Source organism: Geotrypetes seraphini, chromosome 1 (genome assembly GCF_902459505.1).
Source record: "Geotrypetes seraphini chromosome 1, aGeoSer1.1, whole genome shotgun sequence".
NCBI lineage: Eukaryota > Metazoa > Chordata > Amphibia > Gymnophiona > Dermophiidae > Geotrypetes > Geotrypetes seraphini.
In genome coordinates this window covers 153,552,717-153,578,604 of record NC_047084.1, presented here as the reverse complement: position 1 = coordinate 153,578,604, position 25,888 = coordinate 153,552,717, and the positions used below count along the sequence as shown (strand labels likewise).

General features: G+C 43.7%; 1 protein-coding gene across 1 annotated transcript in view; it reads left to right on the top strand.

The window, feature by feature from the left end:
• REELD1 (reeler domain containing 1) overlaps positions 1-25,888 on the top strand; it is a 46,299-nt gene that overhangs the window by 9,335 nt on the left and 11,076 nt on the right. The window contains exons 2-4 of the mRNA XM_033929260.1: positions 11,834-12,053; positions 15,106-15,328; positions 21,320-21,498. Of these exons, the coding sequence (XP_033785151.1) occupies positions 11,834-12,053; positions 15,106-15,328; positions 21,320-21,498 (622 nt within the window). The remainder of the gene's footprint in view (positions 1-11,833; positions 12,054-15,105; positions 15,329-21,319; positions 21,499-25,888) is intronic.

Genomic DNA, 25,888 nt, shown 5'->3' with positions numbered 1-25,888 from the left:
GAAAACGGCTAACGTCATCCCACTCCACAAAAAAGGTTGCAGAATGGAGGCTGCAAACTATAGACCGGTGAGTCTCACATCAATAGTGAGCAAGCTGATGGAAACTCTAATCAAACGTCAATTGGATACGATCCTGGATGAGGAGAATCTACGGGATCCCCGTCAACATGGATTTACTATGGGGAGATCCTGCCAATCCAACCTGATCAGCTTCTTTGACTGGGTGACGAGGAAGCTGGATGTTGGGGAGCCCCTGGACATTGTGTACTTAGACTTCAGCAAAGCTTTCGATAGCGTACCACATCGCAGGCTGTTGAGCAAAATGAGTTCTATAGGATTGGGTGACACTTTGACAAAATGGGTTGAGAACTGGCTTGGAGGCAGGTGTCAGCGGGTGGTGGTAAATGGCACCCCCTCTGAAATGACGGAGGTGATCAGTGGAGTGCCGCAGGGCTCGGTCTTGGGCCCGATCCTGTTCAATATCTTTATAAGAGACTTGGCAGAAGGGCTTCGAGGTAAAATAACGTTATTCGCAGATGACGCCAAACTATGCAATGTAGTAGAAAGGAGTGCAACGGTCAAAAACTCAATGTCCGACAATATGAAGCACGACCTACTCCTATTGGAGCGCTGGTCTAGGATCTGGCAACTAGGTTTCAATGCCAAAAAATGCAAAGTCATGCACCTTGGCAGCCAAAACCCATGCAAAACTTACACCCTTAATGGCGAGATCCTAGCAAGGACTGTAGCAGAACGGGACTTAGGGGTGATCATCAGTGAAGATATGAAGACTGCCAATCAAGTGGAACAGGCTTCATCTAAGGCTAGACAAATCATAGGGTGTATACGTAGGGGTTTCGTCAATCATAAGCCTGAAGTCATTATGCCATTGTATAGATCCATGGTGAGACCCCATCTGGAATACTGTGTGCAATTCTGGAGGCCTCATTACCGCAAAGATGTGCTGAGACTGGAGTCGGTCCAGCGAATGGCCACCCGGATGGTCTCAGGACTCAAGGACCTCCCGTACGAGGAACGGCTGGATAGGTTGCGGCTATACTCTCTCGAGGAACGCAGAGAGAGGGGAGACATGATCGAGACGTTCAAATATCTCACGGGCCGTATCGAGGTGGAAGAAGATATCTTCTTTTTCAAAGGTCCCACGGCTACAAGAGGACATCCATGGAAACTCAGGGGAGGTAAGCTGCATGGTGACACCAGAAAGTACTTTTTCACCGAGAGAGTGGTGGATCGCTGGAATGGCCTTCCACTTCAGGTGATTGAGGCCAGCAGCGTGCCCGATTTTAAGACAAAATGGGATCGACATGTGGGTTCTCTTCACAGAGAAAGGTAGGGGAGGGTCATTGAGGTGGGCAGACTGGATGGGCCGTGGCCCTTATCTGCCGTCTATTTCTATGTTTCTATGTTTCTATGATTTTCCCTACTTTAGTCACCCTGAGCCACAGAAATATAGGCTCTATACCACCTAAAACACAGTATTTTAAACAAAAATGCAGGAAGAGGAAATAAGATTTAACAGAGGAAAGAGAAGGATTTATTTTTTTGTGCTTTTTTATATTTTTTTTAGTAAGAAACAGGGAGGAGAAGAGAAATTAAGCAGATATAATGCTGAAAACCAGTGAAAAGAGCAGAATATGAAATGCTGAGTAACTTAGCTTTTAGATGTTCACAGGGCAGCCTTGTTTCAGCACTGTGATAAGAAAGGGTGGGAAGGGTGGGAGTTAAGAACATATCATTTGTACCATTGATGATTATTAAGTGATATAATTATTGTTAATTTGTTTGAATATATTGTTACACTTACTGTAAATTTGAAAATGAATAAAGAATTGGGAAAAAAAAAAGAAGCTCTTCCGTGATTTAGTAAAACCCAGCATAAGTGGCATAAATGCGCATGAGGCAAGTCTCAACTGAAAGGAAACTCTGGAATGAGGGGGTATAGGATGTAGGTGAAAGGGTTCATAGTCAAATACACGCAAGACAAATGCACGCAGACATATTAGCGCAAGACAATAAAGCGCAGGATAAACGCGCGCAGGTCTTGCCACCAGGTGAAAGTAACCTCAGAAAATACCATATTTTCTTGTATATAATCCATGTATAACCTGCGGGTAAGCACACTTTTGATTTGTTAATTGTTATATTGCCTGTACTTTTTCAGTACTTTGAAGTCACAAGAACAAGTACATTTTGTTTCCTTTCAATTGTATATTTGATATTGTCGAATTGTTGTAAAAGTAGAAATAGAACAACTTGAATCATTTAAAAATATGCGCTGAGGAGGGTTTTTTGTTTGTTCATCATTCTGCATGTAAAAGCATGTATTGCCTGCATTCAAGTATAACCCGCAGCATGCCCCTTTGAAATGTAAAATCATGTATTACCATGGGGAATATACGAGAAAATACAGTAGTTTTTTCATGGAAAGGATGGGGAACGCTTAGAACGGCCTCTCGGTGGAGGTGGTGGAGACAAAAAAGGGTATTTGAATTCAAGAAAGCTTGGACGTCAGAGGAGGGGTGGGACCGCGGCAGAGGAAACAGCACCAAAGCAGCGCAAAGATCGCAGGCATCGCAATCTTGCTGCAGGTTTCTTCTCTAGGCAAATGGTGAGGGGAGGCCAGGGGGATGAGCAGTCCTTCGAGGTGGGGGGGCAAGCGGGGTGGGGTGGGATAGCAGGCCTTCAGGGTGGGGCAGGCAGGCAGGCCTTCAGGGGGGGGGAGACAGGCCTTCAGGGGGGACAGGCCTTCAAGGGGGACAGGCAGGCAGGCCTTCAAGGGAGGACAGGCCTTCAAGGGGGACAGGCAGGTAGGCCTTCAAGGGGGGAACAGGCCTTCGGGGGATGCAGGCCTTCAAGGGGGGGACAGGCCTTCAGGGGTGGGATGCAGACCTTTAAGGGGGGGACAGGCCTTCAGGGGAGGGAGGCCCTGGTGTAGAAGTACACAGAGGGAAGGGGGGTTCAAAGAGACGTGCATATGCCGAACTTTGGGTGGGAAGAAATAATGGGTCTGAAAATAGAGGAGAGGGAGAGAGATGCTGGACCATGGGTTTTAGGGAGGGAAGGAACAGAAAGGGAGAGAAATTGGACACAAGGGATGGTGTGGAGGGGGGATAGAGATACTGGATAGGAAGGTAGTTGGGAAAAGAAAGGGAGAGATGGTGGACCCTGGGGTGGTGGGGAAGGAGGGAGAGATGTAGGATGAAAGGGTAGTTAAGAAAAGGTGGATCTGTGGAGGGAGACGAAAAAAAGGAAAGATGCCAGACCTTCTGGGGAGGGAAGGGAAACGGAAGGGGAGGACAGAGATGGCAGATGGATGGCTAGCATGCAGAAAGAAGGAGACCATGGAAAGCAAGTTATCAGAAGACAACCAGAGCCTTGTACCATCAAGATTTGAAAAATAACCAGACAACAAAAGGTAGAAAAACTAATTTTATTTTCTGTTTTGTGATTACAATATGTCAGATTTGAAATGTGTATTCTGCCAGAGCTGGTGTTAAAAACGTGAGCTAGGATTTAACAGAGAGAGGAAAAGTCCTTTTTGTTTCTTTATTTTATTTACACCACAGCGCCAGTGTGGTTAGGAGAAGCCAAAGGGGGGTGTAAAAGCTATAAAATAAACCCACCAGGACGTTTGAAAAAAACACCCAATTGGGCAGGAAAATCAAATCAAAAAACCAATTCAATAGGCTGAATCGAATCGAAATTTTTTTTCCTGAATCGGACAGCACTAGTTTGCGCTACCGAACTAACACAATCAGAACTGTCATAAGCATCACCTGCAACTACTCCATATGTACTTCTGATGTCATGACAATTCAGACATAATTTATGTTATGTTATGTTTGGAATAATGGTTACATATATGAGGTTCAATAAAAGAAAATTTTCACTGCCTGTTTCTATTCTGACCATTTATTCCGTTTCATGGTCATTACAAAAAATTTTTTTTTTCATGGGGGAGGTGTCAAAAAATGATGGGCCCCGGGTGCCACATACCCTAGGTATGCCACTGTGCATGAGATAGATTTGCATCTCAAGGAGGCAATGCATGCAAATCCATCTCATTGGATAACTCAAATTCTTAAAACCAGCTATTAAATATTTAATACAAACAAGTATTATCTGAATCAATTCAGTTTTAATCTTCTCTCCCACAGTTCATTTCATTAAAGTAGTTTTACAACTTACCAATACTTAATTTATTAATAAATATCAGAATAATTTAGTCAGTGAACATAATCCCCATCACTCACACTCACTTCCCAACTTTCACACACATACTACAGTCATTGTGATTTATCCAAAACTGGATCTTGGTTAATTCATGAGTTCATTAGTCTCGAATCATCTAGTCAGAGAGGCTTCAAAGTGAGAGTTGCACAACAGTCTAGCACATGAAAATCACAGCTTCTTAAACACAATCGGCAGGCCTCTCTGTCCTCATGATAGTCCTGTTCTTCAATTCGTAAAGTATTCAGTTATCCAATAGGCAGCTATTTAATTAACTGGGGGGAAAAAACCCAAACTTAGGCTTTAGGTATTCATTGTGGATATCCTAAAAACTGGACCTGTCTGTGGCTCTTGAGGACCGGAATTGCCTACCCCGAGATAGACTATATGGTCTTTATCTGCCTTCATTTTTCTATCTTGGATTCAACTTAGTCATTAATTTTATTAACAGCAATAACAGGCAGCTCTAGTATGTTCACCATCTCCAGGAGGCAAAATGGAAGATTCCAGTTTTCATATTTTGAAAATAAACACTCAAGTTTGCTCCATAATCCTGCTCTTCTTTCTCTCAGAGATCTTTTATAATGACAGACTGAAAACTGTCCACTCAGCTAAGTGCTGTACAGTATTTCATCTTGCCAGCAAAGTCCTGCTCCAATTAAACCATTTTTATAACTACCAGCCAGTGTAATTACTTCCAGCAAGTGTATTGTAAAAAAGAAAAAAGAGCTGCAGAAGGATCTCAACTTTCTTAGCTTTATTTTATCTCCAAATTGTATTAACATAAAAAAAACAACCCACAATCATAGCACCAGAGGCAGTCTACAGCTTAGGGTTTCGGCCTAATAACATCTTTACGGCATATGTCAATTCAATCACCATCACATAAAAGTCTTCATTACAGCAACCATAAAATACACTGCTAAGAACCAGTCCTTTTTTTTCCCCCCAGAACAATGAGTACTGTTCTGGAATGTAATGATAAAAAAATAACATTTTTAACCAAACTACATTCAGTTTATATCACAGTACACTGCTACCATAGGGGTCAATGAGATCACAAAAGAACATAACAGTTACCATACAGGGACAGACTGAATGCCCATCAAGTCCAGGGGAGATTGTGGCACAATGGTTAAAGCTAGGGTTGTGGGTTCAAACTAGAGGTCTGCACAGGAACGGGGATTGAGGGAATCCCACGGCTCCCCACCCAGGTCTACGGGACTCCCATGGGGATCCCCCCCCCCCCCCCAGGCTCACGGGACTCCTACGGGGATGGAACCAAGGTTCCTGAGGCCTGGAAAGAGAATTAGTGGAAGATAGACAAAAGCAAAAACTGGGACCAAGATGATGGAAAAATGTTCCCACCAGCTACAGCAAGGGAGATGTTCATTTTGAGGGGGGCTAAGTTCAAAGTGGAAGGCCCAGCCCCTCTCTCATGGTTATTCCACCAATTGTGTTTAGTGCAAAATGAAATACTTGCTGAGTTTGTTTTGGGGTTTCCAGTTCAGTTTTGGCACATTTTTCTTATGCAACCATTGTCTTGAAAAGTGCCTCTCTCAATTCTGCTTTAAATGATTTTGATGCTGTATTGTTTGATTTTTTTTTTTCTTTCTTTTTAAAATTTCTGTAACGTTTTTATCCAAAATGGTTTACAAGGAGTTATATACATAAAATGTTAAAAGTCTATACAAAATAAAAAATAAAACAGACATATTCAGTCTAGCATAAAATCAATTGGTCAAAAGAATGCATCAACAAATAGTTGAGTCTTCAACATTTTCCTAAAAGAATTCCTCTCTCCACATTTTCGAATCTGGTCAACAAGGCCATTCCATAGCTTCGCTCCTGCACATGTGAAAGTCAGGGCATTCGTATCCACATGTTTAGGGTTGGCCTTTGCTTTCAGCAAGGCAGCACCTTCAGAATGCAGGGATCTTTGTGGTTGATAGCGAGACATCATATTCTTAAAAATTTCAGGCATCGTACCATATAGAAATTGGTGATATGATTGCTTTGTACTGAATTCGAAATACAACTGGCAACCTGTACAGTTGTCAAAGATATGGAGTAATATGCTCATATCTTGATGTTCCAGTTATCAATCTGTCCGCGGCGTTCTGGACCACCTGCAATGCCCTACACCTGGTCTTAGTTATTCCCAGGTACAGGATATTACAGTAATCCAGCCGTGATAAGACCATTGCTTGTACAACAGCATGGAAGTCAGATGGTGATAGCATTGGTTTCACACGGTACAGTAAATGTATCTGTGCAAAACATATTTGCACTGTTTTCACAACTTGATAATTCATAGTAAGCCCTGGGTCCAATTTTACTCCCAGGACTTCATGGACTCTCTCACCAATAGTACTTCATCCATTACTTTTAAGGTTTTTGCCCAATTAACGTGGTCCGGTTTCCCCACAAACATTTCCTCAGTCTTGTCTACATTCAATCTTAAACCCTGCTTCTCCATCCATCCAGTAATTTCACTCAGCAACTTTTCTAACCCATCTCCCCATACACACACTGGGAAGAAAAAAAATGATATCATTTGCATATATGCGATATTAGACTCCTAAAGATTGAGACAACTGACCAATGGTGATCATATAGATATTACCATATTTTTTGCTCCATAAGACGCACTTACCATAAGACGCACCCTAGATTTAGAGTAGGAAATCAAGAAAAAAACATTCTGAACCAAATTGTGTACTAACATATACCAGGCTCTGCACCCAGCCCCCTCACTTCTTGCCAGGCTTTGCTCCCTGTCCCCTCCCCTACTAAATGTAATGCAATTTTTTCCTTTCATTTTTCATATACACACAGCAGATATAAATTCTGAAAACTGACACATTTCGATCACTAAATTGAAAATAAAATCATTTTTCCTACCTTTGTTGTCTGGTGATTTAATTAGTTTCTTGTTGGACTTCCTTCTGACTGTGCATCCAACATTTCTTTCACAATTCAGCCCCATCCCCTTTGGGTCCAGGTCTCTATCTCTCTGTCTTTCTTCTGCGTACAACCCCCATCCCATCCCCATGTCCAGCATTTGTTCTCCTTTCTTCCAGATCTTTCTCTGCTTCTCTCTCTCTCTCTCTCAATCTCTCTCCTTCCTTCCTCCCTGGTCCAAAATCTTTCTACCTCTCTGTAGTCTCTTTCTCTCTCTTCCCTCTATACACCCCCAAGTCCAACATCTGCCCCCCTCTCTTCTGCCTCCCCTTTGTTTCAAGTGCCTTTCTTCTGCTTACACCCCCAATCCCATTCCCATGTCCAGCATTTGTTCTCCTTTCTTCCAGGTCTTTCTCTGCTTCTCTCTCTCTCTCCTTCCTTCCTCCCTCCCTGGTCCATAATCTTTCCACCTTTCTGCAGTTTCTCTCTCTCTCTTCCCTCTATATACCCCCAAGTCCAACATCTGCCCCCTCTTCTGCCTCCCTTTTGTTTCAGGTTTCTCCCTCTCTCTATCATCCTTCCACTAACATTTTAAGTGTTTCCTCTCTCTACCCCCTCTAGTCCAGCATCTGCCTTGTCTTCAAGTCTGTTTTCCTGCCCCTCTACAAGGTCCTTTGGAAGCTTCCTCTCACCCCCCCCCCCCGGTGGCCAGATAAAGTGTCTCATCGGGGCCCTTGGGATGGGCGGGGCCTTACCTCCAAACTGCTTCCTGACCCAGCGAGAGAGGTCGTCTTCCATACTGTGACCGCCACTGACCTAATTACGGCAGCCTGCACAGCGAACTTAGCAGGCTGCCATTGGCCTCCGAAGCACCCTAACATGGTCCGTGTTTCGGCTTAAAAAGCCTTCCTCAGGGGTGTATTGATAAAATCTATAAAACAAACAGCACACAATATATATGTAAATATACATGAATCATACATTACATTAGAAAACCAAAGAAGGACTATAAAACAAATGACCATCCATATTAGTATACCAAAATAAAACCATGCGTAAGAACGAAGATATCATAAAATATTTAAGGATTATAAAAAGATGACCATGCCCATAGGTCCAGTACAAAAAGAACTAAAGACTCTCTTGCCTTATTTGTTCTTAATAAGTTGATTGTCCTTGAGGCTGATGTACGGTGTGCCTTCCCCACTTTTTCTTGTCTTGCATTTTGCCATACGTAGGGTTGTGCTTTCTTTTTTGCTGTAGGACTGGTCGCACCATGAAGCAATAGAGAGACATTATAATAGACTTTGGGCTCCTTTTATCAAGGTGCGGAATACCGCGCGTTAAACCGCCTGCCGCGCTAGCTGCTAACACCTCCATTGACGAGGCGTTAGTATTTTGGCTTGCCGCAGGGGTTAGCGCGTGATGAAATGTCCGACATGCTAACCCCCATAGCGCACCTTGATAAAAGGAGCCCTTTGTTTTATTCCCTATTCCTTCCCTAGTCATTCTCTGTACTTTGTTGGCCATCACCACCACACACCGAGCAGAAGATTTCAGTGTATTGACCACAATGACACCTAAATCCTTTTCCTCAGTGGTGACTTCTAATGTGGAACCTAGAATCCTGTAGGATCATTTGGGTTGTTCTTTCTTATGTGCATCATGCTTCATCTGCCATTTGGATGCCTCGTCTTCCCAGTCTTCCAAGGTCCTCCTATTGATGGTTCTCCCTCTATCAGTGGGGGTGTTTTAGTGAAACTAGACAATGGGAGGGTATTTACAGGCAATTGCTATCCCTCTAATTACAACACGACATCTATTTTAAACCTATTCTCGTAAAGAAAAGTATGTGACTACTTCTAACAGAAGTGGCAGAAAAAATGCTTACATTTAAGGCATGCTTATTTATTTTATTCAATGTTCTATAGTCTATACCAGTGGTTCCCAACCCTGTCCTGGAGGATCAACAGGCCAGTCAGGTTTTCAGGATAGCCCTAATGAATATGCATGAGAGAGATCTGCATATAATGGAGGTGCCAGGCATGCAAATCTGCTCCATGCATATTCATTAGGACTATCCTGAAAACCTGACTGGCCTGGTGGTCCTCCAGGATAGGATCTATACTATTCTCCCAGGGGAGCTCAGAATGGTTTACAAGAATTTATTCAGGTACTCAAGCATTTTTCCCTGTCTGTCCTGGTGGGCTCACAATCTGTCTAATGTACCTGGGGCAATGGGAGGATAAAGTGACTTGTCCAGCATGGGTTTGAACCCACACCCTCAGGGTGCTGAGGCTGTAGCTTTAACCACTGTACCACTAGCCCATAGCTGGGTGTAAATGCCTGCACCTCATTGTGAGGTGAGACATGCATAAATTACGCAAAATGTATACTTGCGTGTTCTGTCCAAGCTCCGCCCATGTATAAGCCCATTGGCAAAGTATGCACCATCAAACTATAGCGTGTACTTTGCCACTAATTAGTATTCTATAGGTAGCCCTAAGTTTAGTATGGCCATCAAGTGGGCTATAAAATGTATTTTTATGGACAGGTTTGAGAGCAGAGCTGAGACTAGCGATGTTAGGAAGCCCAGTGGCACATGATTCACTCACTCAACAAGCTTCTCAGTTGGTCATAGGGTTACTGTAGGATTGCTTCAACCTGTGAATGGTTTACTCCAAATCTGGATTCTTCAAGAGAGGTCTCTTCCTTCAAACAACTATTTGACATCTTCCTTTATATTCCAGTACAGATAAACAGCAAAAATCACATCTACAAAGCCAGTATATTTTTCTTTTTAATTTTTCTTCTCACTGACAATCTATATGATGAAAGTGTACTTTCTTACCTCCAACTGGATATTGTAGTATTTCTTCTCAATAGTTCCTTTTCTGCTTCTCCTGGTAGCGGTCGAAGACAGGGCCTGAATACCCAATGCTCCCTTGAATGGCTCAACAACTAGGCAGCCTCTTGGGTGGGTCACTGCTCCTGGCACCTCTGGACCTTTGATTCTGCCAGGCAAAAGGCCTCATCAGAGGATATCGCAGCTTGGAGGTTGTTCCAGTCCTTCTGAATAAAGGAACAGCCAGGGGCTATGAGTCCAGCCCTGGTCTTTTTGATTTTAGAGATCTGGTACTAAAGAGAAAGATCCTCCCCTTGGTCTGGGTGTTTATGTGGGCCAAGATTTCCCGCCAAGGGATGGATCCTCCTACACTGACAGTCAGAACAGCCCTTGTTCTGGAAACTGTTGGGGTTAGTAGGAGGTCAGAACTGCTTTATTCTGGTAAAGTGCTGAAGCTTCTGGAGCTGCTACACAAGCAGAACCACAGCTGGTTCTATACATAAGAGTTCATTTATGTGCATAAGTGACAAGGATTCTTCCTAGAAGGCAGCTCCTAGTAGAATTACTTAGGGGGTTTAACCGGTTTTACCCTTGAACATGGAATGCTGCACGCTGGGTATTTGCAGGGAGTTGAGCGATACTCTGGAATAAAGGTTCCAGCATAGTTAGTGGGTCAGGTCTGACAGTTAATCTGGAATTATTGTTGATTGGTATGGAATTAAATGGGAGTTGAAGTGGGGTTGAGGGTGGGTGAGTTTGGTATTAATGCTGTTATATTTTACATTTTTATTGTTTATTTTACTTTGGTATGGTTTAATGACATGCAGTTCATTTCAATGAATAAAATAAACGGAAGCTCTTGGAACTATACTATAAGTCAGGAGGGTTTTTTTCCTTTTTTTTAAGGGGGGGTTCTCGTTATCTATTTAAACCATGCATTTCATCAGTTTGGTTGACAGCAATATAGTTACTTATGAGAAGGGTCAGATGAGATACGATATAGACAATTAACTACTTGTCAAACAAATCTTTTTCAGAGAACCACAGGGCATGAATTAAGGTTGCAGGGTTGTAGGCTTAGGAGTAACACTAGGAAATATTTTTTCATGGAGAGAGTAGTGCATGCCTGCAAAGTGGGGGGGACAACTAGTGACCGAATTCAAAAAGTGTGGGATAGACACAAAAAATCCTTATATCGCAAAAGGATGGAATGATAGCAAAATTAACCCCCCTCCTCCCCCATCATTACAAAACTGCGCAAGAGGTTTTTAGCGCCAGCCTGCGCACTGAATGCTCACCGATGGTCACAGGGTTCCTATGAACATCGGAGCAGCACAGAGCATTCAGCGCGCCAGCTGGCGCTAAAAACCTCTTGCGCAGTTTTGTAAAAGGGGAGGGTTACTGACTGCTACATTTTAAACAGATACAACTCTGGTTGCCTTTTTGGACAGACTGGATGGACCATACAGGCCTTTATATGTCATCATTTTTATGTATTTATATACCACCTATCAGTTATCTAAGTGGTTTACAAGCATTTTCCCTATCTGTCCTGGTGGGTTCACAATTTATCTAATATACCTAGGTCAATGGAGGATTTAGTGCCTTGCCCAGGACCACAAGGAGCAGCGTGGGATTTGAACCTCAGGGGGGCTGAGGCTGTAGCTCTAACCACTAGGCCACTCCTTCCTGAACAGTCCATCCATCCCTCCCAACAATCACACTCATGATTGAGTCATAATTAAATTGTCATGATCGTGTACTAGGTTACTATACTTTGACTGGTAGATATAATCTGTTTCCTAAATGCCTGTTTGTTTTTGGTAACCCAAGGTAGACGATGGAATGAAGATGCAGGTGGTCCTCATTGGATGGGCCTGTATGACCCTCTGCTTGGTTTCATACACTGCAGCTTTCTCTCATGGCGCAAGTGTCGGTGCGTGTGCTGACATGAGGCCAAATCATATCCGAGCTCAACCTCAGAACCTCAAAAAGAACTATATCACCATCTATACCAATAAGTCCTTCTACCTGCCGGGTGATAAGGTTCCTGGTAAGTAACAACTGTAGAGCACCTTGTGTGTAGATGCATTGAATCAGAAGGCCATTGTGCTGTAGTTAAACATGTTTTCAATCTACATTGGTCTCTGTTGCTATAAATTCATTTACCAGCACCCACTGTATCCTATCACTCGATCTCCTTTGGAGGGTCCAGGGCTTAGCTGCTTAGCTTATTGCTTGTTATCAATACAACATGTTATATCTATTTTATTGAAATTATACATGTGGTTTTATTTTCTTAGTTAAGGGGAGGAGGGGTGTGTGTGAAAATGTTTGTTGTTGAAATATTTGTATATTTAATAATAATAATAATAATAATAATTTTATTCTTGTATACCGCCATACCCAAAAAGTTCTAGGCGGTTCACATTCAATTAATTAAGGTCCACGGTGACACACGGATTTACAAAATTTTAACAAAATTACAGGCAATGAAGAGGGGGGCGTGGGGAACTCTATAACTGAGATTGAGCAGAGGTAGGGTAAGACAGAAGGTAGGGTTGGTGAGCGATAATGAGAGTGAGACCAAGTGTGGAGAGGGGGGGGAGGAGAGGGAGCGGAAGGAACGGGGGAGAGTGGGAAAGGGGAGAAGCAGGGGGCAAGGGGGATTAAAAGCCCTGTTCGCGGAAGAGATGCGTTTTGAGAAGTTTTCTAAAACTTCTAAAACTTTAAAGTGCTTTTGTTTGATTCGTTTATGTTTAAATTCACTGTATTGCACTGTTAATAATTGAAAACTAATAAAGATTTACAAAAAAAAAACAAACAACATGTTCATTTGGGAGAGAAAATTTCCAAGTATGGTCCTAGACACAGTCCATTTACGAAAACAAATGGTGCTCGAAATAGTAAGAGAACAAACGAAGGTGACTAATCAGTGTAAACCGAAATGACAGACAGCAAATATTTCTTTTGACTACGAAATCAGATATTTAAAGATTTCAAGCAGGAGATTATGAAACTATATGTTCCATGATTTGTCGACACTATTCAGACTCCTGAGGCGAAACACGATCGTGTCGAGTCAAATTTAACAATAAAGGAATTGAACATCGACTAGTCACCTTCATTGTTTGCTCTCTGCTTTCACGTTTGTGAAGGTGGTGTTTCCTGTTTCCTGAGACAACTGGAAATAGTAAAACACAAACAAGAACTAGATGATAGTCAATTAAAGGATTCATCTATTAACTTTCCCTTCTAAAGCCTGAAGGGCTCCATTATGCCACATTCCAACCTGCATCCTACCCCAGGGCTTCCCAAACCTTCCTAGAGACCCCACAGACAGCTGGATTTTCAGAATGTCTACAATAATTTAGCAAACTATGCAAATTTATCTCATATATATTCCTTGTGGATATTCTGCAAAGCAGAATTGTTGTGTAATCATTGGAGCAGGCTTAGTAAACCCTGTTCGACCTCACTATCCTCAGCAGGGATAGTCTAATGGTAGGGTAGCAAGCTGAGAACCAGTGAAGCCTGGTCTAAATTCCACTGCAGCTTCTTGTGACCTTGGGCAAGTGACTTAATCCCTACCAATCATTGCTTCAGGTACAATTTAGACTGTCTAATAGTTGCATAGCCAGAGGTTCAATTTGGGGTGGGGGAGAGTTCTGATCCCAAAGTAGGGGTGAGAGTGGGGACAAAATTTACCCTACCCCTGGATCCCTCTGCAAACCCCAAATACCTGAGCTAGCAGGGATTCCTAAGCCCTGTCAACAGAAGAGGTCCTCCTCTGGAGAACAGACACTTTCCAGCTCTGACAGCTGGCATCAATTCCTTGGGCTGCCAATGTACCCCTCCCCCCAGACATGATCAATATATAGCACTCAAAATTGGGACCACCAGCTCAAAAGTTAGAGCAATTTGAATATTTTCACTTTCTGTTAAAAGATGGACTCAGAGAATACTTAAGCTCTGGAACGCGTTACCAGAGGTTGTGGCAAGAGCGGATAGTGTAGCTGGTTTTAAGAAAGGTTTGGACAAGTTCCTGGAAGAAAAGTCTGTTATTGACACAGACATGAGGGAAGCCACTGTTTGGCCCTGGATCAGTAGCATGGAATATTGCTACTCCTTGGAGTTCCGGAATCTTTTGTTACTCTTTGGGATTCCGGAATCTTGCTATTCTATGGGATTCTGTATGGAATGTTGCTATTCCTTGGGTTTTGGCCAGGTACTGGGGACCTGGATTGGCCACCATGAGAACGGGCTACTGGGCTTGATGGACCATTGGTCTGACCCAGTAAGGCTATTTTTATATTCTTAAGCCCTAAGTGACCTCTAGTGGGATGATCATTGTCCACTCAGATTGAAGTTGCTATTTGGACCCAAACCTTTAATGCGATGTCAAAAAGTTACATTTTAGAAATTTTCAAAATGAAAATAATTTTTACACCAGGTCACCACCGCACTATGATCCCTGAGACATTCATGGATACCCACCCATTTTCCTCAGAGTGAACATTCAAGACCATAACATTTACCTTTCTGTTTCCAGTATAATTGCTAAGACACTCGCTTTTCCTGTACTGTGGTTTGCTTTTGTGCATACACAGATACCAATATTGTTCTGCCTATTGATAATTTTACCAGCATTTTCATGTAGATAAATATACAACTGCCTATCAGTAGCATGGAATGATGCTACTATTTGGGTGTTTGCCGGGTACTTGTGACCTGGATTGACCGCTGTGGAAACCGGATACTAGGCTCGGTGGACCATTAGTCTGACCCAGTTTGGCTATTCTTATGTTCTTATCTTTTTCTGACTGGCCCATACCTGTTACACCCCTCAGCCCTCCCTCCCCCAACACAGAATGACTTTTCACTTATCCATCATATTTGCCATTCATTAACTCATTCTTCTGACTTTTCAAGCAAAATTATCTATTTAGGTAAAAAAAAATTACAAATTAAAGAAGAAAATTCTCCCAGAATTTTGTTGATATCCAGCCTGAAGTTTTACCAATATAATACTCTGAGAATTAAGGAGTGAATTGAACAAGGTGTGTAACTTGGCTTTGGTTTTGTTGTTGTTGTTTTTTTTGCAGTGACTTTGAGAAGCACGAGGGATTTCATGGGGTTTCTGCTCCAAGCTCGAAGAGTCTCTAACGATGAAGTCGCAGGCACCTTTGTTTTCATCCCTCCGGGCTCCAAGCTGCTCAGCTGCTTCGAAGACGGAGATTCTGTCACCCACTCAGATAAATCATTGAAGAGAAACCTGTCTTTCGTTTGGAAGGCACCAGATCAGCCTGTTGGAGACATCAAGTTCTTGTAAGGCTGAGGCCACTAGTGGATGTGCTCACTTCTTTTCTGGGAAAGTGATCGTTTTATAGGATGGCGCTCATGGATTTGAAATTTCTAGAACTATTAAATATATATATATATATATATATATACAAGGTTAGATATACAAAGTGATTGAAACCACTTGTAGAGTTTTTGTCCAGCGACATTCATTGGCAATTAACCTAACACTGCTGTTGAATGTTCCTTCTAATTGGCCATGCTGAAGCCAGCTAGTTTTGGGTGCTCAAAGGGCAGAGTTAGAGCAGAAGCATAGCTGTTTAGCAGGGATTTTTTAGCCTGCTAAGCAGCTAAGCAACCACAGAAAATTAGGACAGTAAAAAGGCTATCCTAACTTCATGTGGGAAGTTAAACAATCCTGTCTGAATATGAGCTGGTGCCTGGTTAATTTCTGGGTCCTGGTCTGAAGTATTGCCTAGAGAATGACACGGTGACAAAATTCATCACCGTTCCCGTCCCCGCGGATAACCGCGGGAAATAATGTGTCTATTTCAACCTCAATCCTTCTACTCTAGCATTCTTCAAAGCAAAGCTTGAGGGTCAGTGGTTGTGGCCATTCATACTCTGATTCTTATGTGAGCCAAGGATAATCAAGCCATTGTGACATCACTGATGTGATTGGCTCTTAGGCACTGGTGGAATGAGGCATTATGACATCACAATATCTGCTCTGGATACCAGAGACTGTCATTCTGTAGTGTCTGTTTCAACCTCAGTCCTTCTACACCAGCATTCTTCAAAGCAAAGCTTGTGGGTCAGTGGTTGTGGCCATTCATACTCTGATTCTTATGTGAGCCAAGGATAATGAAGCCATTGTGACATCACTGATGTGATTGGCTCTTAGGCACTGGTGGAATGAGGCATTATGACATCACAATATCTGCTCTGGATACCAGAGACTGTCATTCTGTAGGGTCTATCTCAACTTCAATCCTTCTACACCAGCATTCTTCAAAGCAAAGCTTGTGGGTCAGTGGTTGTGGCCATTCATACTCTGATTCTTCCCTCTCTCTTTAAAGAATGACATGAAGATGGTTTCCCGCGGTTATCCGTGGGGACGGGAACGGTGATGAATTTTGTCACCGTGTCATTCTCTAGTATTGCCAACCCTCACCCTCCCTCCCTCCCATATACCACAACATCCTGAAGCCTATCCTCCCACAACCCCCTATCCTCCCAATTCTGATTCCCCTTCCCTCCAACACCCTAAAAGCAGATCAAGACTCTTCTCATCCCCACCCCCTGTCCTCCATCCCACATAGCACTTGATTCCCCTCCCACACCCTGAAGATGCAAGATCTGGCTCCCTCTCAGCCACCCATGTCTATATCCACTTCCAACTTCCTCCCATCATGGTAGCCTCCACTCCACCATCAAGCCTATCTTGGTGGGCCAGTGAGGACAGTGGAGGCATGAGAAAACCCCACTCATTTCTGCCCCTAGCAGCTGCTTCTAGAAAATGGATCCTATGATTTCTTATGGCTACCACCTTGTGTGTGGGGGGGAGGGGACGGGTGGGGGGGATGGACCTGGGAGCCTTAGAGAGAGAATCTTGCCTCTTTGGAGGAGGAGGAGTGGGAGGAAGAAAGGGAGCTATGTGCTTTTGCAGGACAGGAAGGAGAGATTTCCACTTCCAAGTGACTCAACTGCAATTCAGTTTATGCCAGGGTCATCACTATACAATTTAAACACTTATAGACCCCACATAAACTGTTACCCATTTGCTTTGCTGTGCCCCCAATTCGACCATCTCACCCCACTCTTTCTATGTCTGTATAAAGAACAAAGAGTTGCATAGCTCGGTCCTACAACACTTTTATGGAGTTCCTTTCTTTTAATGACGTTTTGATCATTGTGAACCACATCAACCTATTCGATGGAATTTTGCAGTATATGAAGCTCAAATAAACCATTGTTCTATGTGGCCGGAGTCTAGTAAGCAGTTCACCAATCACGAGCAATGCTGCTGTTCTCATAGGCTGTATTCCCCGAGCAGCAAAATTTAACATGAGACAATTCACTGCATGACAAGGTTTGCAATAGCAAACTCCTGTTCCTGGATTTACTGTCTCATTTAGTTTACTCTGCAATCAGCATTTACATCTTTCTTGTACTTTTACTTTTTTTTTTTTAATTGATGTTGTGAGGGTGAGTGGCGCCTGGAGCAATTGCACTCCTCACCCATCCTGTGCCACCTTCCATTTCCCCGTACCTTTTTTAACTTCTCTGGCGTGGGCAGCATGGGCAGTTCGCCATTTGACGTCACTTCCTAGGCATGGGTCCTGGAAATGATGTCAGAGAGAGAGCGCCGATGCCGATGGGGGCAGCAACCTCGCGTCGGGAGAAGTAAAAGAGGTATGGGGAAAGACAAGGGGTGTGTGCATGCTTCGAGGAGAGGACCGGGGGGGGGGGGGGGAACGGAGAGGAGGAGGGGTGCCGTGCTCTTCTTCCATCCAGCATCTTCCCCCTTCTAAACAACGTCTGCCTCCTCTCTCCCCCTTTCCATCCAGCATCTCCACACTCTCCCTCCCCTTCCATCAATATCTCCCTTCTCTGTTTCTTCCCCCTTCTATACAGTCTGCCCTCTCTCCCCTTTTACATCCCCTTTCCTTCATCTCCCTCCGTGTCTTTTAGGGTTCTCTTAGGGAGAGGAGGAGATAGTGGATGCTGCAGATGGGCAGACTGGATGGGCCCTTTGGCCTTTATTTGCCATCGAGTTTCTATGTTCTATTTCTATGATTGTCCCCTCTTCCATCTAGACTTCTGTCTCCCTCCTTCTATACAGCTTATTCCCCCTCCCCTTTTCATCCATCTCCCCTCTGCGCGCAATGAATGGGAGGTGACCCGTCAAATGCGCTCTGACAATTAGATGCTATTTTGTCTTTTTGAGGGTTGCGAAGTAACCCTCATTTTTGAAGGGGGTGGGACACCCCCTGGGACACCCCCCCACTCCACTTAAAATATTCACGTGGTATCTAGTGTTAGGGTAAGGGTCACATGATGATTATGGGAACCCTTTACATATGTAGATATCTAGAAGGCCCCAATTTGCTCAGATTCCTCAGGCCCCCGTCTCTTGGGAGGGGCTTGAGGCGCCTCAAGCCCCTCCCAAGAGACAGGGCCTGAGGAGTCTGAGAAAATCGGGGCCTTCCAGATATCCACTTGGTGTACGCATTTCACGGGGCGCAATTGAAAGGGTGGCATTGTCGTGCATGCACTTGTCCCTGCGTGCAAGGGTCGGGGCGCATTTGTTTAGCGCAGATTTGTCAGTGTGCCGAGCATAAACCCTCTTTTAGTAAAGTCACCATCTTATCCAGTATTTGAAGGTCCTTTGTGCTTTTTTTTTTGCTTCTTAAGTAACAAATGCAATCCTGTGCAGTGGTACCTTGGATTACGAGCATAATCTGTTCCAGGAGCATGCTCGTAATCCAAAATGCTTGTTTATCAAAGCGAGTTTCCCCATAGGAAATAATGGAAACTCGCTTTGATGCGTTACCCCCCACGAGAACTGGCATTGCTCCCCCCGAAGGCCCCCCTGCGATCCGGAACCCCCCCTTGCGATTCGGCACCCCCGCCACGATCCGGCACCCCCCCACGCGATTGGGCACCCCCCCTACGCAAGTGGGCACCCCCTCGCCACGATCTGGCACCCCCCCCAAAACGATTGGGCACCACCCCATCACGATCCGGCACCCCCCCAGACATGATTGGGCACCCCCCCGCCACGATCCGGCAGCCCCTCCCGACGCTTCTTACCCTCATCTGGGCACCGGCACCGGCATGTCCTGTGCTTGGTGCCGGTGCCCGAAGATCGGCCTCCTCTTCTGCTAGGCCTTGAGCATCTGAGCATGCTCAAGGCCTGCGAGTTCACATTCTGAACCTAGCAGAAGAGGAGGCCGATCTTTGGGCGCCGGCACCAAGCACAGGACATGGCAGTGCCGGTGCCCAGATGAGGGTAAGAAGCATCGGGGGGGGGGGGTGCCGGATTGTGGCAGGGGGTGCCCAATCGCGTCGGGGGGGTGCCGGATCATGGCGGGGGGGTGCCCAATCGCGTCGGAGGGGGGTGCCGGATCGTGACGGGGGTGCCCAATCGCGTCAGGGGGGATGCCGGATTGCGGGGGGGGGGGGGCTCGTAAATCGAGCCATGCTCAGTTTCCGAGGCACCGATTTTGCAAATGTTTTGCTCATCTTGCAAAACATTCGCAAACCAGTGCACTCGTAAACCGAGGTATCACTGTACTTCTTTACAAGTAAAAGATACAAAACTTTTACTTACATACAATAGGTAACTAGCTACCTTTACTTAGTTACTATACAGTGGTTTTACCATCCTTGCTTTCCAGTTTGCAGGTGTCACAATACTAGCCCCTTCCACTCAATTAAGGACCTGTCATATACCATATATCAGGGATCTCAAAGTCCCTCCTTGTGGGCCGCAATCCAGTCGGGTTTTCAGGATTTCCCCAATGAATATGCATTGAAAGCAGTGCATGCACACAGATCTCATGCATATTCATTGGGGAAATCCTGAAAACCCGACTGGATTGCGGCCCTCAAGGAGGGACTTTGAGACCCCTGCCATACATCAATCTGTATGAGATTTTTGGACAAAATAATAAAAAAACAACACGCTAACATCAGAAAGAGAAAATATTTTTAACTAGTATACTTTATTTTTGCAAAGGAAGGTAAGTGCTCAGAGACATGGAGGAAAAAGGGGAACGAATTCCCCCCCAAACCTCACCCCCCCCCCCCTCCAATCATTGCAGTACTTTCCAATTCACAACAGATGGCATTTGTTAGTGTACCGTAATGAAATACAGTTGAAAAATTTATCTTTAGTTATAATTCTTTGGCCTTGACGTGCCACGTTTCAAAATCTTCATCAGGAAGCCAAACGGAAAAGATTAATAAGACATAAAGTCTCACATACAGGGTGTCAGTCTCTGAAACGCAAACCAAAAAGTGCTTTAACATTAATGAGCAATTATCAAACATTCACTAAGGGCTCCTAGCCCTTACTGCCTCCTTTTTAGGAGGCGGTAGATTTTCGGCTACCACGCGCTATAGCGTACGGTAATTTTGTGCGCTAAAAACCCTAGCGCACCTTCGTAAAAGGAGCCCTAACTGCATTCAAATGCATTAATTAATTTTGTCACATGACAGGGTGGTGAGGTTTTTTGGGGAATTCATTCCCCTTTTTCCTCCATGTCTCTGAGCACTTACCTTCCTTTAAAAAAATTAAAGTATACTAGTTAAAAATATTTTCTATTTCTGATGTTAGTGTGTTGTTTTTTTTTATTATTTTGATTTGATTATTTCACGCTTCCTCACTAGAAGGAGTGAATATATTTTTCCTCCATTTGTGTTTTTGAGATTTTTGGACAAGCAAAAAACCCACTGAAACACAAAAAGACTGTGAAACGCCTCCACTTTGTGTCATGGCAGATGAGTGCACTTCGCCACCTTGTTAAATTAACTTTGAATTATATTAGTCTGCTGCTCTGTGGCTGCAGCAATTCCTCCTCGCTTAGCCATTTGTAATAGACAGGGACAGATTTTTCAAATTAAGGGGATCAACAAGTACAAGGGGGCACTCAGAGAAATTGAAAGGGGAGAAGTTTAGAACAAACGCCAGGAAGTTCTTTTTCACACAGAGGGTGGTGGATACATGGAACGCGCTACCGGAGGATGTGATAAACAGGAGTACGCTACAGGGGTTCAAAGAAGCTTTGGATAGGTACTTGGAAGACAAAGGGATTGAGGGGTACAGATAAGAGTAGAGGTAGATTATAGGGATGGGATTAGAGGTAAGTTATAAAATTAATCAGGGATCACTGTTCAGGCACTAGGCCTGATGGGCTGCCGTGGGAGCGGACCGCTGATCAAGATGGACCTCTGGTCTGACTCAGCAGGGGCAACTTCTTATGTTCTTATGTACTTTTTCTTCCTCTGCAGTTTGTCAGTAGTCCAGTCATATTTTGTGTACTGGGCACGGATTGAATCTGCCATCATATCGGACCGGACACAAAACAGGACGTATCCCGCTCGTGGCGATGACGACAACTCTACCGCAATCGCCCCATCCCGTCTGCACGGAGCTGGTGAAGGGCACGTGAATGCCTCAGCTGATGAAGGTACAGGTCCTTTGCAGAGGGCGGGGCTTCAGTACTGGCTGCAGTTCGCAGAACGACATTTTTATAGACATGACCCGGGAGCTCAAGTGATATACAGTGACTGCAAAATTCACAGAAAATGTGTTACTTAAACTTAGGGTTTGAATATGGATCTATATTTATAAACCTTAACACAGATATGAGCTGGACGGGAGCCATTTGTGTGCACAAGATAATGGTTCGTTTAGCTTTTCGGAGTGCTGAGAAGTTAAATTATTTTTATTTATTTATTCAAAATTTATATACCGCATACAACTATGCGGTTTACATATCGCATACACAATATCTTGCGTTCCCTGAGGTTTCCATACATATAACATGGACATCATTGGATCACTTCATTAACATCCCCCCCCCCCATATGAGATGTCAAATACACCGAGTCAAATCAAATTTCAACAGTTAAGGAAGCCAATCTAGACAGGAACAAATCAAGGTCAAAACATTTTGAAATGTAGACAAATGTTGAATCATACAGGCCTATCAGAATATTCTGAAGAAGATATTTTCAGATGGAATAAGCATTAGCAAATAATTGCGTTTTCAGCATTTTCTTCAAATGTTATCCTTCCAGTGCAGAATAGTAGCATACCCGGCCACAGACATAATCGATGCTCCAGTCCTAACGTGCGTAATCAACATCTTGCCTTCCAAACTTAGGGCTCCTTTTACGTTAGTGGTTTAACGCACATAATACCATGTGCTAAACTGCCGGCTGCGCTAGCCACTACCGCCTCCTCTTGAGCAGGTGGTAGTTTTTACAACCTAATACCTCTATGCCCTACCCATGGCCCCTTTTATCTCACCATGTCCTGCACCCCATTAACTGCATCTACATCTGCTGATTGTACTCTCTGTTTTTACCTAAATGCCATATCCACTGTCTGTACCCCTTTGTTATACCTACATTCTTAGATTTAACCTTCTGCAGATTGTCTTGACCTTCTTTACTGTACTTTTTTACTCTGATTGTACCTTTCTCTGATTGCTCCATCTTTCGCCGATTGTACCATTTTTCCCGATTGTACCATTTTTCCCTGATTGCTCCAATTTTCTCTGATTGTACCATTTTCTCCGGTACCTAGTTTCTCTGATTGTACCAATGTAACATTTCGCTGATTGTCCAGTCCTTCTTTGTTGTAAACCGCCTCGAACTACTATGGCTTTGGCGGTATATAAGAAATAAATTATTATTATTATTATTTTTCGGATAGCGCAGGGGTTAGCGGGTGATAAAAAGTCACGCGCGCTAAAGCCACTAACGCGGCTTCGTAAAAGGAGCCCTTAATTTCATCTCATTTACAGATCTAAGATCTCTTTTTTGGTTTATATATTTCAAAGAGTTCGATAGCTTTGAAGAAACATGGTACAATGCCCGTTTTCTTCCCTGGAATCTAACCAAAACAAAGACACCGAATATAACAATGGAAAGGACCCTGACACCCATATCTTTTTGCCCAAATTGATTTTTGGTGCAGTGTCATAGACGGTGACTGATCTTTGCCTTTTGCTTTGCAGCAAAGGGTTCTCTGTGTTTATCCCATGATATCTGTTAGCATTTCTTCCTTTCCATGCATCCACTACTTTTTCTGAGAAGAAATAGAGGAGAATGTCACCTATGGCTGTAAAAGTTGCCCCCTTTCTTTCCCTGATGGCTATGGACCGGGTGATTTCACTCAGGACAGGTCTGATGGCCCCACGGCAATCATGATCCGATCCATTGAGGCTGATGGAGCCACACGGTTTGCAACTGGTAAACCTGCACAGTGCGAATAAGCAAATAGGAAAACATAACAATCAGCTTATATACCGCAGGACCCTTGAAGTTCTAGGCGGTTTACAAAAGATAGGATGTACAATTAAATTAAAATTAAATACCCAAATGATTAGATAATAAGACTGTAAAAATCAATGTGGTTTACTAAGTTTGCAATATGCAAGTAAATTGTAACTAATTACCCAAATATTTAAGAAAACAAGTATGTCTTTAAATGTCTTCTAAATTCCACGTAGGAATTGGAGGGCATGATCAAATGTTCCAAATCCATGCCCCATAATGCCGCCTGGTATGACAAAAGGTATTGATAATTTTTTTTAAGTTTACAAGCTTTGACAGGCAACCAATGCAATTTTTTTGGGGAAAAAAAGGTGTTATATAGTCATATTTCTTCAGCCCCAAAATCAATCTGACTGCCGCATTTTGAACCATACGCAGGAGGAGGTCCTCATAGATGTCAAAGACCAGCAATGAGTGTGAGGTCCAAAGAAGAAAGGAGATCCAAGGATGACCAATCTTCGTAATACCACACGCTTTATTGTAAAGAGTAGATACTTATACTTAAAAATAATAACAGTATCTAAAGAGTTCACAAACCTTAGTGTGTTGCTGATTCCATAATCTTTAGTATTGTAGGAATGGTCAAATTGTAACTTGAGTAGAAAGTATACAGTACAATACATTGTCTTATATACCACAATTTTCTGTAAGGAATCTATGCGGTTTACAATAAGATTTAGATTGGAAGTTATATGGTTTGAAGGAAGAGGTGGTTGTTATAAAGGGAAGGTAAAGGATATGAGAGGGGAAGGTAAAGGATGTGAGAGGGGGAGGTAAAGGATAGAAACATAGAAATTGACGGCAGAAAAGGGCTATAGCCCATCGAGTCTGCCCATACCAATGACCCACTCCCTGATTCCTACTCTCCTAGAGATCCCACATGAATATCCCATTTTCTCTTGAAATCTAACACGCTGCTGGCCTCGATCACCCTCTGAGGCAGCTCGTTCCAATGATCTACCACCCTTTCAGTGAAGAAGTATTTCCTCGCATCACCCTGAAATTTCCCTCCCCTGATTTTCAGCGAGTGTCCTCTGGTTACTGAGGGCCCTGTAAGACTGAAAATATCATCTTTCACCTCTATACGCCCAGAAATATACTTAAAGGTCTCAATCATGTCCCCTCTCTCTCTTCGCTCCTCCAGTGAGTACATCCGCAGTTTTTTTAACCTTTCTTCATACGTGAGTTCCCTGAGCCCCAAAACCATCCTGGTAGCCATTCGCTGAACCGACTCAATTCTCAACACATCTTTTCGGTAGTGTGGTCTCCAGAATTGAACACAATACTCGAGATGAGGTCTCACCATGGATCTGTACAGCGGCATTATGACTTCAGGTTTTCTGCTGACAAAACCCCTACGGATACAGCCCAACATTTGTCTTGCCTTGGACGATGCCTTCTCTACTTGATTGGCAGCCTTCATATCGTTGCTAATGATCACTCCTAAATCACGTTCCACCGTGGTCCTGGACAAGGTTTCACCATTTAGTGTGTAAGTTCTGTGTGGATTTTTTTTGCCTAGGTGCATTACTTTACATTTTTTAGCATTGAAGCCCAGCTGCCAAGTTGATGACCACTGTTCAAGCTGTCTTAGGTCCTGCGTCATAAAGTCAGGCACACTGCTTTTGCCAACTATGTTGCATAGTTTGGCATCGTCGGCAAACAGTGATACTTTTCCTCTAAGTCCTTGGGTCAAATCTCCTATGAATAAATTGAATAGAATCGGCCCTAAGATGGAGCCCTGAGGTACTCCACTCATCACTGCTGACGTTTTGGAGGGGGTACCGTTTACCATCACCCTTTGAAGCCTACCATCTAGCCAATCCCTTACCCATGTTGTGAATGTATCCCCTAATCCCATCGATTTTAGTTTGTTCAACAGCCTGCGGTGTGGAACGCTATCAAAAGCTTTGCTGAAGTCCAAGTATATCACGTCAAGGGACTCACCGGCATCCAGATGACTGGTCACCCAATCAAAGAAGTCAATCAGATTAGATTGGCAGGACCTTCCCCTGGTGAATCCGTGTTGATGTGTATCACGTAGATTTTCTTCATCTAGAATTTTGTCAAGTTCCTGTTTGATCAGTGTTTCCATGAGAGAGGGGGAGGTAAAGGATGTGAGAGGGGGAGGTAAAGGATATGAGAGGGGGAGGTAAAGGATATGAGAGAGAAAGGTAAAGGATATGAGAGGGGGAGGTAAAGGATATGAGAGGGGGAGGTAAAGGATATGTCTTAAATTTCTTCCAGAAGTCAAGGTAGGTGGTAGTTTGTCTTAGGTATATGTTGGGAATTTGTTCCATATGACAGACCCTTGGGGCTCCTTTTACTAAGCTGCACTAGCGGTTTTAACGCATGGCTAATGCGCACTGCAATGCCGCACACACTAGACGCTAACGCCTGTATTGAGCTGGCGTTAGTTTTTCCATGTAGCACGGGGGTTAGCGCGCGCTAATCTGCAGCGCATGCTAAAAACGTTATTGCCGCTTAGTAAAAGTATCCCTTGGTATTCAATGG